General features: G+C 46.6%; 2 protein-coding genes across 7 annotated transcripts in view; both read right to left on the minus strand.

Annotated features, from left to right (window-relative positions):
- The window catches only part of HIP1R (huntingtin interacting protein 1 related), a 76244-nt gene extending 69621 nt beyond the window's left edge, over positions 1-6623 (minus strand). The window contains exon 1 of the mRNA XM_051972703.1: positions 6449-6623. Coding sequence (XP_051828663.1) covers positions 6449-6541 — 93 coding nt within the window. The 5' untranslated portion in view covers positions 6542-6623. The remainder of the gene's footprint in view (positions 1-6448) is intronic.
- Positions 6624-10799: 4176 nt separating this feature from the next.
- CCDC62 (coiled-coil domain containing 62) overlaps positions 10800-18079 on the minus strand; it is a 64654-nt gene continuing 57374 nt past the window's right edge. For 3 of the 6 annotated variants that reach the window (XR_007949653.1, XM_051972706.1, XM_051972705.1), the window contains 2 exons: positions 12718-12807; positions 10800-11757 (listed from right to left, as the gene is read on the minus strand). Coding sequence is in view for 2 of the 6 variants with exons in the window: in XM_051972706.1 (XP_051828666.1) it covers positions 12742-12807 (66 nt within the window). In the remaining 4 variants the exon portion in view is untranslated. Of the gene's footprint in view, positions 11758-12717; positions 12808-18079 lie in introns of those variants that run through there. The other 3 variants (XR_007949651.1, XR_007949650.1, XR_007949652.1) reach the window with 2 other exon arrangements.

Below are 18079 nucleotides of genomic sequence, written 5' to 3' on the forward strand. Positions count from 1 at the left end.
TATCCACTATACTATGCACCTTATTGTTATTTATTAATCTTCAAAAGGTACTGCAGGAATCCTACTGAAGAATGGATGAATGAAAAGAGTGTCTGACAACTCTCTAACCTGTCCGAGACAATTAAAGGATTCTCTGCTTCTTCCAAACATAATAATTATTGAGTCCCATCCCTTTAAAAAAAAAAAAAAAGAAATGGAAATATAATAAGAGATAAGCCACATATCCAAATAAATAACATATATAAACTATATCTCAAAGTCTAGCCTTTGACAGTGACTAGCTTTGTCATTTGGGCCAAGTCTTTCCTGAGCAAAACCCTAAGACTTAGTTGGGTTATTTTGGGGAATCTTGCCTCTCTTTGCCTCAGAACCCCACATATAGTTGACTTGATCTATTAAATTTGCTTTCAAAGCGTGGCTCAAGCCTCGATTTTTTTCTGGGAGGCCTTTTCTGATTTCCCACCCCAGAAGTTTGTGCCTCTCTCCAAAAAAATCCTGATATCGATGTGTAGTGAAGCTGCGTAATTATGTGTTTGTTTATACACATACATGTCTCTCCCAATAGAAAGCAAATGTTTGGAGGGTAGTCGCTTTTATTTTCCTCTATTCTTTTAGAGTCTAGCACACAGTAGGTATTTTATAAATGCCTGTGAATTGATGTGTTCAAGGTCAGCTGACGATGGGCTTACTGAAATCACAAGTTCTCGACCTAAGGGCACAAAATCCCTCCCGAGGGAAGCACAGTAAGAGCCAACATCTCTCGTGGGTCTCTAGGTTGGCAGGGATCTTTCCCAGCATGATCCTCCTGGGGCCTCACAAAAATCCTGGGTGGGACCCAGAGGCTGCCCAAGGGTCATTACCTTAGCCATCCCACACCAAGAGGCCTGGAAAACACCTGGGTCCAGAATCCGCTGCCAGATTCACCTTTGATCCATTGCCTCAATAACAACAGATATTCAGTAGGTGTTTAAACACTGGCAAAGCATTTGACCCAGGCAGAGAGCCTGTAGATGCAAAGCCTTCCCTTCCAGTTTGATCCTCCCAATTACCCTTTTGTGACTCATACTATTACTTCCTGTTTTACAGATAGGGAAACTGAGACCCAGAGGCAAAGTGACTTGTAACAACCCTACTTAAAGAGTCAGAGGTGTTTATCCATTCTGTGGATATAATAGACACCTATTTATTGCATGTTGCCCTTCTTGAGAGCAGAGACTGTTTAGGGGTGTTCCCCATATCCCCATTATCTATTCAGAGGGCAGACATACTGGGTAATCACTTAACTGATGTTTGTTGATTGACTGATTGATTCTTTGCGGAGTGGGGTAAGGGTACAGAATACTTCAGAGGTTTTACTGAACTTTTTTTCTCCCTCCTTGTTATATGAAGGAGAAAGGATCTGGATGAAGGTGCTATCAATTGAAAGTTTTTGAAAAAGAAGAAAGTCTGACATATGGAGGTATATCCCTAGGATCCCCACTAGTGGGGGAGGTTGAGGCCAGAGGATCCCTTGAGTTTGGGAGTTCTCAGCTTCAGGGGAGCTAGGGACGGCCATATGTCCACACTGAATCTTGCACCGATAAGGGGACCTCTGGAAACAGAGGACCAAGAGATGAAGTAACTCGGGTTAGAAAAATGGAACAGGTTCAAGTTCTGAGCCAATTAACACAGGAGCAGCTCATGAGTGAATTTCCACCTAAATAAGACAGAAAGACCCAATCTTAATTAATCACCTGATTAACGAGAGGGTCAAAAGCAAGATTTGAACAGAGAACAATGTCCTGATTCCAAGTCCGGGGCTCTGCCCACCAGGTCCCACTGCTCCTCCCAGAGATGGTTAGTCCAATGGAACATCCTCGCCTAATTTACATTCTGCCCAAATGATAAACATTTCTGTCGGTGCCGGAGCCCGGTAACTTGCCTCTGGTACCGCTAAAAGGGTCAGAATTTTAAAACCACATTCAGTTTTTATGAATTGGACATCAGGGCCGAGAGCAAGCAGGATACTGTAGGGCAATGATGGTAATCGTGGTGATAAATTAATAATCTGCAGAGCCATTTCTGGGCAGATGATTCTCACTGCTCATCAGGTGGGGGCCTGCTGGCGTCTCAAGGTTTACGACTACATGGGGGGGCAGGGGGAGAGGTTGGGGAGGTCCTGCACTTTTCTTATGGGAAAACCGGGGTTACAGGCTACTTGTAGGGACTGGACTCTAAGAGTCAAAGACATCAGACAGCTGGCCCTCTGCAAACATGGAAGCCTGGAAAGCAAAACCTACTGACGGGCAGTGACTGTGGCACAAAGGACATTTCAGCCTCAATTAAGAAGAGGTGCTCAGTCACGTCCAACTCTTAGTGACCCCATTTAGGGTTTTCTTGGCAAAGATACTGGAGCGTTTGCCATTTCCTTCTCCAGCTCATTTTACAGATGAGGAAACTGAGGTGATTTGCCCGGAGTCACATGGCTAAGAAGTATCTGAGGCCGGATGTCTTCCTACTCCAGTCCTGATGAGAAGGGACAGTAAGGAGCCTTGATGGGTGACCAGTTCTCAACTGACTCGGTTAGGTAAAGACAAATTCAAACCCATGAAGAACCTACTATGGGCCAGGCTAGACAATTGAGACACAAGCGGAAACCACAGTCTGTTCTTTAGAAATTTACATTCTATCTTGGGGAATTTTGAAGGGGCCAGAATGGGACACGTGAACAAAGGGCAGGCCCTGGAATGAGATAATATTTGTAGACACTAACTTAGCATGGTACCCTTCACACAGCAGGCACTGAATAACTAACTGCTTGGTCCCTCCCCCTCCCTTCTGGAGTCAGAGGCCCTGGGTTCAAATCCCACCAGTTGTGCTGACCACCCAGGTGACTCTGCTTAATCTCTCTGGAACTCAGTTTCCTCATTGGTACAATGGAAAGGTCAGATGAGGTGGCTTTGGAAGTCCCTTTCCTGCTCTAGGGAAATAAAAGGAATATCTCCAAAGGCTCACAGGATGACAGATAGAGGAACCTTAGAGATCACCCAGTTCCATGTCAGATCTAATGAAATTAAGATCCAAAGGAGGTAAGATCAAGGTCACAAAATATGTACAATGTAAAAGTAATTTTTGTCAGGAAGTGGGGGAGGGAGACCAGAAGAGGCCGAGGTCGGGAGACCTTCCCTGGCACTGAGGCTCCAGGAGAGCTGAGGGAATTCAAAGTTCCGAGGGAGGGGCATTCTAGGCGTGGGGGGGCACGCGGAGCCCCGAGCCCCAATGGCACCAATGCTTCTGAGGACGGCAAATGAAAGGCAATGACACTGAGGTCTCTGGCTTTGGTAGCTGCTGGACGTTCCCTAGATCTCAACTTCCTTCTCTATAAAATGAGGGGACACCTGAGGTCCCTTCTAGCTCTGGTTCCATCATCCTGGTATCTTCTCCCTCCCCGTCACCTATAAATATCGATTGAGAGAAAGCCAGGAAGACCAGAGTTCGAATCTTGCCTTTGACCTTTCCTAGCTGTAGGACCCTGCTTCACCTAGGAGACCCCAGACCAATGACATCACAGTCCCAGCCTAGTCCTTCTCAAGGGCCTGGAACACTGAATGAATAGAATGTATTTATAAGCTTTTATTATTTGCAAAACATTGTGTTAAGTCCTGGAAAAATAAACTGAAAAGTCAGCCAATCCCTGCTCTCAAAAGGCTCACATTCTAACAGAGCCAACAGCACACATGGCATGCTATACCTGGCACACAGTAGGCCCTTAACAAAGGCGAGTTAACTGAACGATTCTGTACTCATGGGGCTTAGTACAATGCGGGACATTCAGTAGGAGCTTAATAAAAGCTTGCTGCTTGGCTGGTCCTAGTATTCGAGATAAGGCTCTCTCGCCAGAGGGTCCTGCGTGCTTCAGAACTGGCTTCGGAACCCTGTTGGGCTGTGGAAGCCAGTGAGGAGCTGGAGGAGGCCTGCCCGGGGACGGAAGTGTTGTGAGAAGCAGGTATTTAATAAGAGGGTGTGCACATGTTTGTATTTGGGCCAGAGCTCAGGCAAACAAGTCTGACCACATATATACAACTTTTCACCTTGGCACAGACGAGATAATAGGTCTCTCTGGTAAACTGCCGTCCAGAGGAAAGGAAACGGAAGCGCTTCCGCTAAGGAAATTTGGTCCTACCGTGAGAATCAAAGGCTTGGGGATGGGAGGGGGAGATGGATGGAGAGAAAGATCGCTGTAGTTCCTTGCGATCCAGTCTTGAAAGGAGGCTCCCAACTTCTCCTTCCCGAGACCGAGCTTGCCCACCCCCCAATACTTCAGCGAATGCATCTGAGAAGGCATCGGAGGCAGAGCGGTGCGGTGGATGGTGCAGTCAGGTAGACCTAGGTTCCAAACTGCTCCCATGCTTACTTAAAACAAACAAGTTCTCTTCTGAGCCCCAGCTTTCTCATCTGTAAAATGGGTTTGATCCTCCCTCCCCGTCCTACCTGCCTCCCAAGCAGAGCAAAAGGGACTAGAGCGGCCTGGGGGTCAGCAGCCCACACCTGACTGAGAATCTCCATCGTTTCACCCCCAACAAGTGGCCTTTTGCTGGAAGGCCTCCAATGAAGAAAACCTGCTCCACCTCCCGAAGGCCACCGGCCTACTTTGGGACACTTCTCCCTGTTAGGAAGTTCTTCCTGACATCCAGTCTAAAGCAGCAACTTCCACCCAATGCAGGGCTCCTGGCCCTGCCCCCTGGGACACCCCCTCCCACAGCACAACTGCCATATCCCGCTCAGAGGACTGGATTCCACCCACTGCCCCTGGCTTTTCTGGCTCTCCATCTCCTCACCCGAAGGGTCAAGGGCAGCTGAGGCTCTAAGCAGCTCTGCCTCTCCTCCCAAATCCCAGAACCCTGCGGTATCTCAGTTCCCTCCCCTGTAAGGTGAAAAGCCTGACCCAAAGGAGAGCTTTTCGGAGCTAGATCTGCAAGCCCATGAGGCGGGGGTCGGCAGAGGGCCCTCGGTCAGACCAAACCACCCTGGATGCTCCGGACGGCTCCGCCGTCCTTCCCGGGTACATGGGGGAGGAAACCGCCTTGTCTGAGGGGCTCAAACGAAACCATGCAGGCCAAACCCTTTGCAAATGTTAAAGCACTATGTAAATGTCAACTGCTGTTATAGAACAGAGACTCTGTGGTCCAGAAGGCCAGAATCTCCTGGGCTGAGCACCTGGGCTGGCTCCCTTTGGGAAGGGGCTGGGCCGAGAGCCCTCCCCTCTGCTCCCCCAGGGCCCGCCGTGAGGGGGCAGACCCCCATGTTTACTTAAGTCAAGGAAACCTCTGGCCATTCCTTATTCTGGGAGAGCTTTGGGCTAGGAGAGGCAGATGGGTAAAGGCCCAGGCCCCGGGGGAGGGGGGGACTGGGTGACCCTCTCTACCCCATCCCCCAACCTGCCGGCCGCCTCCTCCTTCAGTCTAAGAGGCCGGAAAGGGCAAGTTCTCGGGCACAGCCCCCTTGCAGACAGGTGTGTCCCCTCCATCCCAGTGTCCCCGTGCCCTGACCCCCGCCTTTGTCTCACAAACGCCCAGAGACACACGGGAAGGCCCCTCAGCAAAAAGGGGGTGCAAACACCGAGATGCCAGGAGAGCGCTAAGCCTTCACACGCGAACCCTCACCCCGAGATCCACACGGGGACACACACCCCCCGAGAGGCTTGGGCAGGAAAGCACTGACATATGGACACACACCCCCGAGAGGGGCCCCGCCACTGCCACAAAGCTGCCGGCGTTCCCGGGCTTCGCCATCTATTTCGGAGGGAAGCTCCCGTACCCAGGCACACAGATGGGCTCCACACGGTCACACACGGCCGGCCTCGGAGCGGGGACCCCGGAGATGCCCGGCCTGCTCTCTAGACATTAACCGAGAGAAACGGGCACCGGCGGTTCCGCTCGCGGACCCGTACACGTCCCCATCGGCGCGCACACAGCCGTGGGAAACCACACGAAAGCCAAATGACATGCGGGCACATGGACACCCCGGCTGGTGAATCCCCACGCGCTGGAAGGGAGGCGGAGGGGGGGCAGAGCCAGAGCGGGAGCCCCAAGGCCAGGCTCCATCGGGCTCGGGCAGACCCTCGGACCAGACCCTTCCCCGCTCCGGGCCTCAGTTTCCTGCTCTGTAAGAGGAGTTGCCGGCCTAGCTGCCCTCCCCGTCCCTTCCGGCGCCCGAGCCTCTGATGCTGGCCAGGCTCAAGGCGGGCGCACTCGGCACGCAGGGACGCCGGGGCCCCCCCGGGCCTCACAATGGGGAGCCGGGGGGCGGTGGCTGGGAGGGCCCCGCGGGGCTGGGAGCCCCCTCTCGGGCCCGGCCCCGGCCCCGCCGCCAGCGCACTGCGCCCCGGCTGCGCTGCCGTGCCCGAGGCGCGCGGGGCTGCGCGGCGCTGTCTGCGCTCTCGGCGCTCCCGGCCCGGCCCCTTCCTTGCCTGCGTCTTGTCGAACTGCTCCCGCTCCGCCTCCAGGCTGTGGCCCGGCCTGCGGCTCAGCACCCGCGCCGGCACGTTCTTGATCGTGTTCATCCTCCCCGCCGGCGAGGTCCGCGAGCGCCGCGCACCCGGAACGGCCCGTCTGCCCCGGCCCGGAGCCCAGCGCGACTGAGCGAGCGCGTCACCCGCAGGCCCCGCCTCCCAGGCCCCGCCCCCTCCCGCCCCCAGCATCATTCCCACCCCGCCTCCTTCCCCGGGGCTCCGCGAGCTAGGGCTGGCCGGCCCCACACCTGACCGAGGGCTCCTCCCAGTCCCGCCTCCGGGCCCGGCTCCCTCCAGCCGCCCGACCCCCCCACCCTACACCTTCCAGAACCTCCCCGCCCCCACAGTTCATCCTCTGAGGCCCGTCCTGGACCCTTGGACCTCCCCTAGAGCCCATTTCCCCCTCTCCATCCCCGGTCCTTGACTCCCCCAGGAGCATCACTTCGCTTCCTACTTCCCTGACATCGGGGCTAGCCTGCCCTCAGCTCGTCTCTCCAAAGGTCACGGAGCTTCAGTCCCCACCCAGGATCATTCCTGCCCCGGCAGGGCACCCCGGGCGCCCCCCCACCTTCCTCTGGCATTGCTCCTGCATCCTCCACTTCCTGCTGGTCATCAAATGACCTCACCTCCCCGCTCCTTTGAAAAAGGCTTTCCTTAATCCTTCTAGCCCATCGTCCCCCTTTTCCCCGTTCCTCTTTCACCCCACAAATAATCCCATACACAGCACTGTTCAGTCATTCAGACGGGTCCGACTTTATAATGCCCATGGGCATCTTGGCAAAGACACGGAGGTTTGCCAGTTGGGGATCTTCCCAATGGGGGGAGGGGGACTTGCTTTCTTCCATTTTCCTTAGGCCTCTCAGTTTCACTCCCCACAGCTTCTCCTGAACCTGATCCCTCCCCCTTCCCTGCAATCTTGACTCTAGTCCAGAGGCCACATAAGCTAATTGATTCTGTCAAGGCAGGAAGACCTGGATTCAGGTCCCGAACTTTCAAATTTGTGATCTTGGGCAGATCTGCTTTAAGGCTAGGGATGTATGGAGGCTAATTCCTCACCTGGGAGTTCCCCACAAAATCAAAGTCCAGGCCTTAGGAAGCTAGTACATCCAAGCACTACCATGGTCTTAACAGAAATATCCTCCTCCTAGGTGGGGCAGCTAGTGGTGAAGTACGTAAAGTGCTAAGCCTGGAGTCAAGAAAACCTCAGTTCAAATTCCACCTCACATACCTCACTAGCTCATGTGATGCTGGGCAAATCACTTTATCCCTCTCTGCCTCAGTTTCCTCATCTGTAAAATAAGCTGGCAAGCCACTCCAGTATCTTTGCCAAGAAAACCCCAAATGGGGTCACAAGCAAGATTGAAATAACAAACACCCCCAAAAGCCTTCCCACTTTCACATTCGACCCCCTCCAAACTCAACTTGAAGCCATTGGCAAAATCATCTTTCTTCTGCATAGTCTTGGTCATAGCACCACTGGAGTTTCAGAGGCCACCTTGTCCAACCTGGACTGGACATCCCCTCCTCACCATTCCTGACCAATGATCCTCCAGCCTGCGTAAAGACCTCTAGGGATGGGAAGCCCACCTTTCTCAAGGGGTGTCCATTATCTTTCTGGACAACTCCACTGGTAGGAAGATGTCCCTTTCCTGGCACTCCCTCCTCTCCGCTCCCTATGGAATTCTTACCCACCCAGGGAGTCTTAACTCATGTTTCTTCCTCCTAGTGCTCATCCTGCTCAGACATCACAACTGATTTTGTAATTCTCTATACTGGTTTTATGTAATATTATATAGTATGTCTCAGCTAGGCGGTGAGTTCCTTGATGGCAGGGACTTGGTCATATTTAAATTATTACCCCACCTTTTGCCCCACTGCCAAGCACAGTGCCCAGTACTCAGTAGTTGCTTAATATATGTTTGTTATATGGTATTATAATTCCCTTCTCCCCTGTCACAGGGGAGTGTCGGAAGTGGAACTATCCTCATGGTTTCCAGTAGGGTCACTAGATTTCAAGCCAGGGGACTTGATTTTAAATTCTGGCTCTTCCATTTATTACCTGTCTCTTGGGACCTCAGTTTCCATATCTGCAAAATGGCTGGATGACCTCTGTCCTTAGCTGTGTTAATGTGTAAAGTCCTCAGTAGAAATTTTTTTTCAAATCTTTACATTCCTATTTCCCAGTGTGCTATGTCTTAATAGTATTTTATTTTTCCAAATACATGCAAAGATAGTTTTCAACATTTATCTTGTTCTGCATTTTTCTACTCTCCCCATCCCTCCTCCCCAAAACAGGAAGCAATCTGGTAATAGGTTAAACGTGCAATTCTTCTAAACATATTTTCTATTCTGTATCTTATACTGAAATTTCTTAAATGTGATGTAACAATATAAAAATTGAGAAATTATGATTTGTTTGATTTGTATACCTATTTTATATACCTCTATACCCAGGGTCATCGAAAAATTTCTTGGGTGAAAAGGGATCACGAGCGGAAAAAAGTTTGAGAGAGTTTGTCTTCTACATTAACATTTGTTAAAAATGAAATAAAATAATTGGTCTGACTGGTGCATTAGCTGGTACAGGACAGACAGCCTCCTGAGAGTACCTAGGAATCGTAAGTGTATGTGAGACCAATCTCCTGTGGCCAAAACACTTTGGCTTTCAACCTTCCTTCTTCAGTTGCTGCCTTAATATGCCCAGTCTCTTAACACAAAGCTTACTCTGCTCCCCATCCCACACAATGATTCTACTTAACTCCTGGAATAATGAATCTGATCCTAATGGATTCTGAAAAAGGCACCAAGCAAAAAGCAGCAGGACTGAAAATTGGCCCTGTGTATATCCCTGATGGTGGGAAAGGAAATTCAGAGACAAGTGCTTTGGGGGGAGAAGGAGGAGGAGATGTGAGCAAGGAGAAGAATCATGGAGGAAAACTGAGCCCCAGTGGCTAATGGGTTGCAAGCTGAAGTTCCCCAAAAGCTCAGGGTATACCTCACCTGTTTATTTGTGGTCTGCCACCCAGACCTTTCCAGCCCTAGGCAGAAGTGCTCATAATCTAAGAGACAAAAAACTATTTTTAGCTCTTATGTATGATAAGGCCTTAATCCCCCCGCCCCTTTTTAAATAATGTCTGTTTTAAAAAACCTTAAACGAAAAAAAAGTTTTTCCATTAACTCTAAAATTATTACCCTTACAAAGAAAGCCTCATTCAGCACGATTCCTAGTTGACGAATAATTGAACAAGTATACTGGTAGTTTTCCCCCACAGTTCAAAGATGTCAATAATGGTAATATTTGCTAAATATTAAATCAAATTTTTAGACCATTTTCAAAGTAGTGTGAGGAAACTAACTTCTGAACAGGAACTGCCTCCTACACAAAAACTGGAATAAAGAGGAAGGACCCTGCTCCTAGGTTGTCCCTGGAGAGATGGGTGGGTAAAGGAGTTGGTGAAATCACCTTTCTGTGCAGTCAAAGGCATCATGGGACATCATCGAATGGGATAATAGTCATCTCTGGAGGGTCCACACTAAGTATTTGCAAAAAGATTATCGTGAAAAGACTGGCAGCTGATACTCCGAAATTGCTTAAAATTTCTCATATTTGAACTGTTTGGGAGTACATCCACTGTGCTAAGGAGGAGCTGAGAATTTGTAATCATATGATCTAGAAAAGAACTACAATCTCCAATTTCCCAGCCCCACAAAGACTAGTCCTATTAAAACCTAGCTCCCTGAGAGTTGAAAACCCAGCAAATCAGCAGTGTTCACTGCTCCCTAGGCAGGCTGGTAAGGAGTATGTCAGTTGGAACCCAGCCTCCCTCAGGACATGTTAGGTTTCCTACCTTGGCAGCCTTTTCATTCAGAATCAAACTATATCTTTTCAGTTTCACTCTGCCCAACTAGGGCAGAATTATAAAGTATGCATTTAGAAAGCACATAAGCAAACCTCACCTCATTTCTGCTTTCAGTATCCTAATTAGATGAGCCAAATGGGGTGGGCCCTTTAGACTTAGGAAAATCAACTGACATAACAGAGAAACTTTTTTTTTTTTTTAACCAGACACTGAGGTGAGCACAATGGAAAGCTGTCTCTTTTATGCTGGTAAGACATTACACAATAAATCCCTACATTCCTAAGCAAAGCTGCCCAGCCGGCCTTTTTTTTTCATAATGGAACGTAAGTTATGGGCTGCTTCAAGTTTGGAAAGGAAGTGTTGGGGGGGAGCCTGTCTTCTTGCCTCCTTGCCTCCTTCTCCCCACCATCCACCCTGTTTCCATTCTGGTACAACAACCCAGAAAAGACTACAGAAAGGTCATTCTTTTTATTGTTAGAAATATTTTCACTGAATGCAGCTGTTGCTTCTCTTAGAAGACACAGATACACATGGCATATTTTTAAAAAATAAAATGACTTTATAAGTTAAATACGGTACTGTTCTCATTCTTTGAAGGTAAAAAATAAAATAAAATACCACACATAACACTTGATCTTCTAGCGAGCTTTTGGTGTACAAGGGGCCCCAGACTACGGGAGGGGAATTGCGTAGCTCGGTTTGGGGGCTGAAGGGTGTCAATTTTCAGTCACTCAGGAAGTACTTTCCAGTTAAAAACACTTTGCACATTATTTCATGTCTATTTACATAGCAAAGTCCAGAGCCAAAACACCAAAATAATAAGAGAATGCCATTTCTTAGGCATTTATAAGCTGATACTGGTAAAAGACCAGGAAAAATTAAAATGCCCGTATAGCCAAGAAAAAAATAGTTCAGACAATTTAACAAAATTTGGATGGAGAATTCTATACAATTTCTCACTTCGATGTTCATCCTTTCCCAAGGCTACGCTAACATTTAGTGGGAGGGCATCTATCTCTACACACAACAGTCATGTTTTTCTTAGCATAATACCAAATTCAGTTTCACAAATATATACAAATAGGGCCTAGCATCTAGGTGTGTAAATATATTTATATATATATATTATATATATAAATGTGTGTATGTATATATGATATATATGCATAAAATATATATATGTACACACACATACACATATATGTGTGTATATATCTATATTTCTGACATTTGGAAACTACTAACTTGACAACATTCAAAATTCAGGTGTTAAGAAATGGTCTTTTAGCTGCTGGTATCTTTGGTTATTAGCTGTTTGTTGCTTATGAAGAATTATAATCCTCTTCTTTCAAAGTATTATGCAGGAATGTCTGCTTCTTTTCTTCCAAATAGACAAGAAATCTGCTTCTGGAAGGGAAGAGGAAGGAAGACACATTTTTGCAAGATCAGTAAAAAGAAAATAGTGATGTCTAAGTCCCCACTGTCCTGGCAATGTAGCTATACCTCCGGACACGACAGGACATGAGTAAAAGACGTCCGAGTCCCTTTGCTTGCAGCAGAGAGGACTGGGTAAGAATCCTTTTACCTGCTACCTCCGGGAAGGGGGGCTGGGTTGTTCTGTCTTTTCCTAAATGCACGCAGATTAAAACTGCCCCATCACATGAAGGGTTTTTAAAAATTGGAAAATTGCTGATGCCACAAATCAATGATTTGTTGGCTACATCTCAAGCGCTTGTGCTGCCTTTGAGACACTTCAAAAGCCTCAGAACCAACCAGACATTTTAACTTTTATAAGTAGATTCCAGAGAAACTCTACATAGAATTCTTGGGGGAGGGAGGTGGGGGAGAGGGGCTTCAGCAGAAGGAATTGTGGCAGAAACTTCAGCTGTTGCTGAAGAACATGCTTTATTAATGTTCTAACTAAATAAGAAAGGTATCTTTCCATAAAAGGGGAGATCTGAAGAGGTTATTTGTAAATCATGCAGACGGGGTCTGATTTTGAAAGTTCTGAAATTCAATCATATTCCAGAATGGTCAGGACTATTAAGGGCCTACTTGGTTCAAGGGCTTGGTGGACCTGGATTCTGGGCCTGCGACCTTGAGAAAATTCTTCTGTGTGGTCTTTGGGCCCTCCTCTGTAAGTGAGGGGTTGGGTTAGGAAAACTCTGGGGTACATTAATGATCTAACACTCTGAGGTCCTGAGGACAGCCACACTAACTCAAGCCCTGCAATGTGGCAGGGGCCCGTCAGTAGGTAAAGGTGATGTGAAAGACAAGGAGCACAAACAAAGCCTTTCCTTGCCCTTTCATTATCAGTTGTTCTGAAGTGGCTTAGGAAATGTCACAAGATAAGCAGAGGTGACTTACCCATGATCGCCCGGAAAACTGGACTCAAGAGCTGTTTTCTTCAATGATGGGCAGTGCTGCTCTGTGAGCTGTCATGTCGGAGAAGTCTGTCTACAAAATAACCCTCTAATCAGTACTCAGGACAGACACGGGAAAGCAACCAAATCAACCAACATTTATTATTAAGCTCCTACTGTGTGCCAGCTCTGGTGCTGGGTACCAGAGAGATATGACCCCTGCCCTCAAGAAGCAAACATTCTACTAAAAAGAAAGGCGGGTAATCGCCTTAGTGAAGGGACCAACAAGGGAAAATTGTATCACGGTTCTGATTCTTACTAACAAAAAAGGACTGGCTACTAGGACATGGATGATGGGAATATCTGAAGGAAGAAATTAAAGTCTATGGCAAGGAAGGAGAGGAATGCCGGGCACGCTTTGATACCCCCCCTAGATTGCACGAACTAGAATCAGAACCCAGTTGGGTTCAAAAGAATAGGAATGAAGCACATGAACTAAAATAAATCCTTTAGAGGAAGTCAGTCCAGGAGGGATAGGAAACTCCCAAGAATCAAATTCTGAAGATACAGAAGGAAATAATTCCAAAAAGTCGTGTGTGTGTGTGTGTGTGTGTGTGTGTGTGTGTGTGTGTGTGTGTTGGGGGGAAGCAGGAGGGGGTGAGGAAACTAAGACTCCTAATGAAGACCTTTATAGCTATATGGGGGAAAAATGAGGCTTGGGCAAGGGGCAAGGAGATAACAACAGAGTTGTTCAGATCTCATTTTGTTTCTGTTTTCTCTGCCAAGGAGAATGACCAAGAAGAACAAAAATGACAAATGGGGAAATGATACCCAAGATGTGTAAATCTATCAAAAGAGAGAATTTAATTGTCTTGGATGAATTCAAGAAAGCTGAACACTATCCTTGGGGACTGGTAATCAACTGGTCTGGCTGATGTGATAACTGAGCTTCTGTCAGTGACGCCTGAAGAAGGAGGCAGGAACCACAAGCTTGGAGAACAGAAAATCCCCAGATTTTCTAAAAAGGAAAAGAGGAATCTGTAAACTACAGGCCAGTGAGCTGGCCTTGGATTCCTAGGATACTTCTAGAACAGATCACAAAAGAGTTCACAAATGAATACCTGGATCCAAAGCAATGTCAGTGATGATGAACTGGCTTCATCAAGAATAAGTCACACCAGAGTTCTCTGATGTCCTTCTTTGACAGGGTCACTAAATTAGACTAGTAGATTGGGATAATTAATGATACAACTTAACCTTTACTTCAGTTAACTGACTGTTAGAATATCTACTATTATTTTTTAAGAACAGTAGATTTGATGAAAATACAATTAGAAGGAATTCTAAATTGGGTGAGTGGATGGAGTAATAATTAATGGCGCAAGGCCCCTTTCCATGAGCTCTCCAATGGAAACCCCAAGATCTCAATGTTTGCCTCTGTGCTATTTAACACTGTTATCAATAATTTGGCTAAAGGCATACGTGGCATGTTCATAAAATCTGCAGATGGCACAAAGTTGGAAAGGATACCTAACAGTGGATATCAGTCGGGGCAGACAAGATCTCAATAGGATACAGCTCTGTGTCAAATCTAATAAAATGAAATTGATTTGGGATAAATAGGAGTCTTACACATGGATTCAGAAATTGGTCTGGTTAGACAGCAGTTTGTCTCAAAAAGTGGAGGGGTTTCCATGGCCTATAAACTTAAACTTGGTTGCCAAAAAACCCAAAAAACACTACCTGGGAGACATGCCCTCCAGAAGTGAGGAGATGATAGTCCCTCAGTACTTTGCCCTAGTTATACGCCATCTTGAACACTGTGTCCTCATTCTGGGCACCACCATTTAAGGAGGACATTGATAAACTGAACTGGTCAGTGTCCTGAGGAAGGAAAAAGAGGCTACGGTTCTTGAGTTGTAGCATAGGAGGATGATTTGAAAGACCTGGAAACTTTTAGCCTAAAGAAGAGAAGGCTCAAGGAGTACAAGGAACACTGTTCAAGTTTTTGAAGGGCTGAAACTTAGAGGAGGGTTCGGGCTCTAGAGAGCAGAAACAACTGGTGGGTAGAAATTGCAAAGAGATCTAAAGTTAGTTAGATCTAAAAGTAATGAAAAACTATCTAAGAATTAGAGCCATGCACAAGTGGGATGGGCTTCTATCTCAGGCAGGTTAGCTCTTCCTAAAGGTTTCTAAGCAGTAACTGAATGACCCTTTGCTATGGGTTACAGAAAGGATTCCTTTGTGGGTGTAGACTGGACAACTGAGTTCCTTTTCAATTATAAAATTCTGATTCTGTGATTCTACCACTAAAATACAAACAGCTGAAAACACATTGTCTTATTTTTTATTCAGATTATATCTCAAGCTGTGGGAGGGAAAGAAGGGAATAAACATATGTAAATAGGCACCTACCCCTGTTTCCCTCAGGTTCCTCATCTGTAAAATGAGCTGGAGAAGGAAATGGCCAACCCCTCCATTATCTCTGCCAAGAAAACCCAAACAGGCTCCAGAATGACTGAACAAAGGATGCCAGGCACTGTCTTAAGTACTTGACAAATATTATCTCATCACAACTCAAGGAAGTGGGTGTCATTATTATTCCCATTTTATGGATGAGGAAACAGAGGCAGACAAAGGATAAGTGACTTACCCAGGGTCATACAGGTAGTAAATATCTGAGGCTACGTTAGAACTTGGGCTTCCTGACTCCGGGCTCAGCTGCTTCTAATGCTCTTTTAAAAGACTGCTAATCTTAAGGAGTCAAGGAATGAACTAATCACAATTCACTTTAAGGAATAACCTGCCTTGGCTTTTAAGTTGTTTGTCATTAGGGGCACATGGATTCCCATGCCGCTGTGCTGCTGTTGCCAGCCAGAGTGCCCAACCTTGACTGACATTACAGATAAACTCTATGGAAGTCATCTGCTCCCCCAGTTAGCTCTTTGCCCTCTTTAACCCATTCTCTTCTAAGAGACCTTGGAGCTCCTGCCACCAATTAAACAGACCACACAACCATCATGCGAGACACAAGGTGACACACAGTTCAATTCAAGCACTCTTCATGGCGTGTCTAAGAGGCCGGGCCTTGTATTCAGCGGCCCTGGGACAGATCCCCAAAGTCTGACGCAGGAACACAGATTCATGGGTCTCAGAGCTCTTCCGAATCTAATACAGTTAAAGCTTTCAGTCTTTGGGGAGAAACAAGGCTTAAGTCCCTGGACCAAAACGCGGGAAGCCCAATCTGCTGGTGCTTTGTTCACCTGGCTACGAGACCTTGGCGAGACTAGCCACTGCAGACATGGCACTGGGCTTCCCAACTACCAACAACCCGGCAGATCACGGCATCCAACTCTCTCATTTTACAGATGGGAGCAACTGGGAACGAGAGGGGATAAGCGACTGCTCAAGGCCACCCCAGGAGTAAATAGTCTGGCCTTGTGGGCCTGGGCCCCAAGCCAGAGCCCCCCTGTGCTCCCAGCCCCATAGACAAGAACATTCTGACAATCGTTACAAGGCAAAGAGAGATGCCAGTGAGTTCAAGTACTTGAAAAAGCACATGAAAAGGGGGAAACAATGATTTTTAGTATGAATTGGGAAATACCAAATTGTGTGAGGTTAGCAAAAACAAAAACAACAAGACTCGAACCCAACCCAAGCATTTGCAACATAATTTTAAAACTGAAAGGGATTTTACATGAGACTAAAAACAGTTAGGGGGCCTGTCCAAAATCATACAAATTGCTAGAGGCAAATGCTGGACCAGACACATTCCTCCAAAGCAGATACCACTTGGTTAATGTGACAGAGGCTGCGAAGCAATGCCTATTTTTCCACTGATATCTTTCATGTGCCCAGAAGAAAGGATACAGATCAACACATAAGCCAATGGAAAGAGGGTGTGTTTGTCCACTTTTGATTCAGCACAATGGGCAGACCCACTGCGATGAACTTTGGGAGAAACACGGGCAAGAGTCCCTTAGGATGGGCAGGCACAGAGAGGGAATTTTCAGACTAATGAGATCCCAGATTCATTTAGGTCTCTGTTTTGGTCAGGCTGCAGGTAAGAAGAAGAGTAAGAAGAGCTAAGGTTGGTATGGAGAATAAATGGGCTAATGAAAATGGCTAAGACAGAAAAGACAAGACAACCCAATTCTCCTGCCAAGAACAATGATCTTCCAGTTGGGGAAAAGAGAATAAAGAAAATTATAGGGAACTGAAACCTGAGAGACATGAGGAGATGGTAAGAGAGGGCATCCATGTCCTCGGTGAGCCCAGGATTGGTGGAAGTGACTGCTGAACAGCTGACTGGAAAACAGGTAGAGCAAGGGAGAAGTGACATAAGATGTTGAAAAAGAATGTCTAGCTCTGATATTCAAAAAAGGAAAAAGGATATTTCCAAATTAGGAGGCTGGGGAGCTTAGTCTCAATTTACATTTAAATTTTAGAATCAAGAGAAGCCCATGTGAGCATTTAGAAAGAAGTAGATCACTAGGGACCAGTATGGAGTCATCAATAATAAGTCATGCCTAGGGCAGCTAAGTAATGTAGTGGAGAGAGCACCGGCCCTGAAGTCAGGAGGACCAGAGTTTAAATCTGGCCTCAGATACATAACACTTCTTAGCTATGTGACCCTGGGCAAGTCACTGAACCCCAACTGTTTCAGCCAAAATAATAATAATAATAAGTCATGCCTGACTAACTTTATTTCCATTCAAGAAAAGGTAACTCTCAAAGGACATGAACAGATAATTTTCAGGTGATGAAGTTAAAGCCATCTATAGTCATATGAAAAAATGCTTTAAATCACTATTGATCAGAGAAATACAAATTAAGACAACTCTGAGGTACCACTTCACACCTCTCAGAATGACTAAGATGACAGAAAAAAAATAATGACGAATGTTGGGGGGGGATGTGGAAAAACTGGGACGCTAATACATTGTTGGTAGAGTTGTGAAATGATCCACCCATTCTGGAGTACAATCTGGAACTATGCCCAAAGGGCTATAAAACTGTGCATAACCTTTGACCCAGCAGTGTCATTACTGGGTCCATATCTCAAAGAAATCATAAAGGAAGGAAATGGACCCACATGTGCAAAAATGTTTGTAGCAGCTCTTTTTGTGGTAGCAAAGAATTGGAAAAGAAGTTGATGCCTATCAATTAAGGAATGTCTGAACAAGTTGTGGTACATGAAAGTAATGAAATATTACTGTTCTATAAAACATGATGAACAAGCTGATTTTATAAAGATTTGGAAAGATGAACTGATGCTGAGCGAAACAAGCAGAACCAGGAATACATTGTACACAAAAACAGCAAGATTGTGCGATGATCAAGTATGAAAGACTTGATTCTTTCCA

This window comes from Antechinus flavipes, chromosome 1 (assembly GCF_016432865.1).
Source record: "Antechinus flavipes isolate AdamAnt ecotype Samford, QLD, Australia chromosome 1, AdamAnt_v2, whole genome shotgun sequence".
NCBI classification, from domain to species: Eukaryota; Metazoa; Chordata; class Mammalia; order Dasyuromorphia; family Dasyuridae; genus Antechinus; species Antechinus flavipes.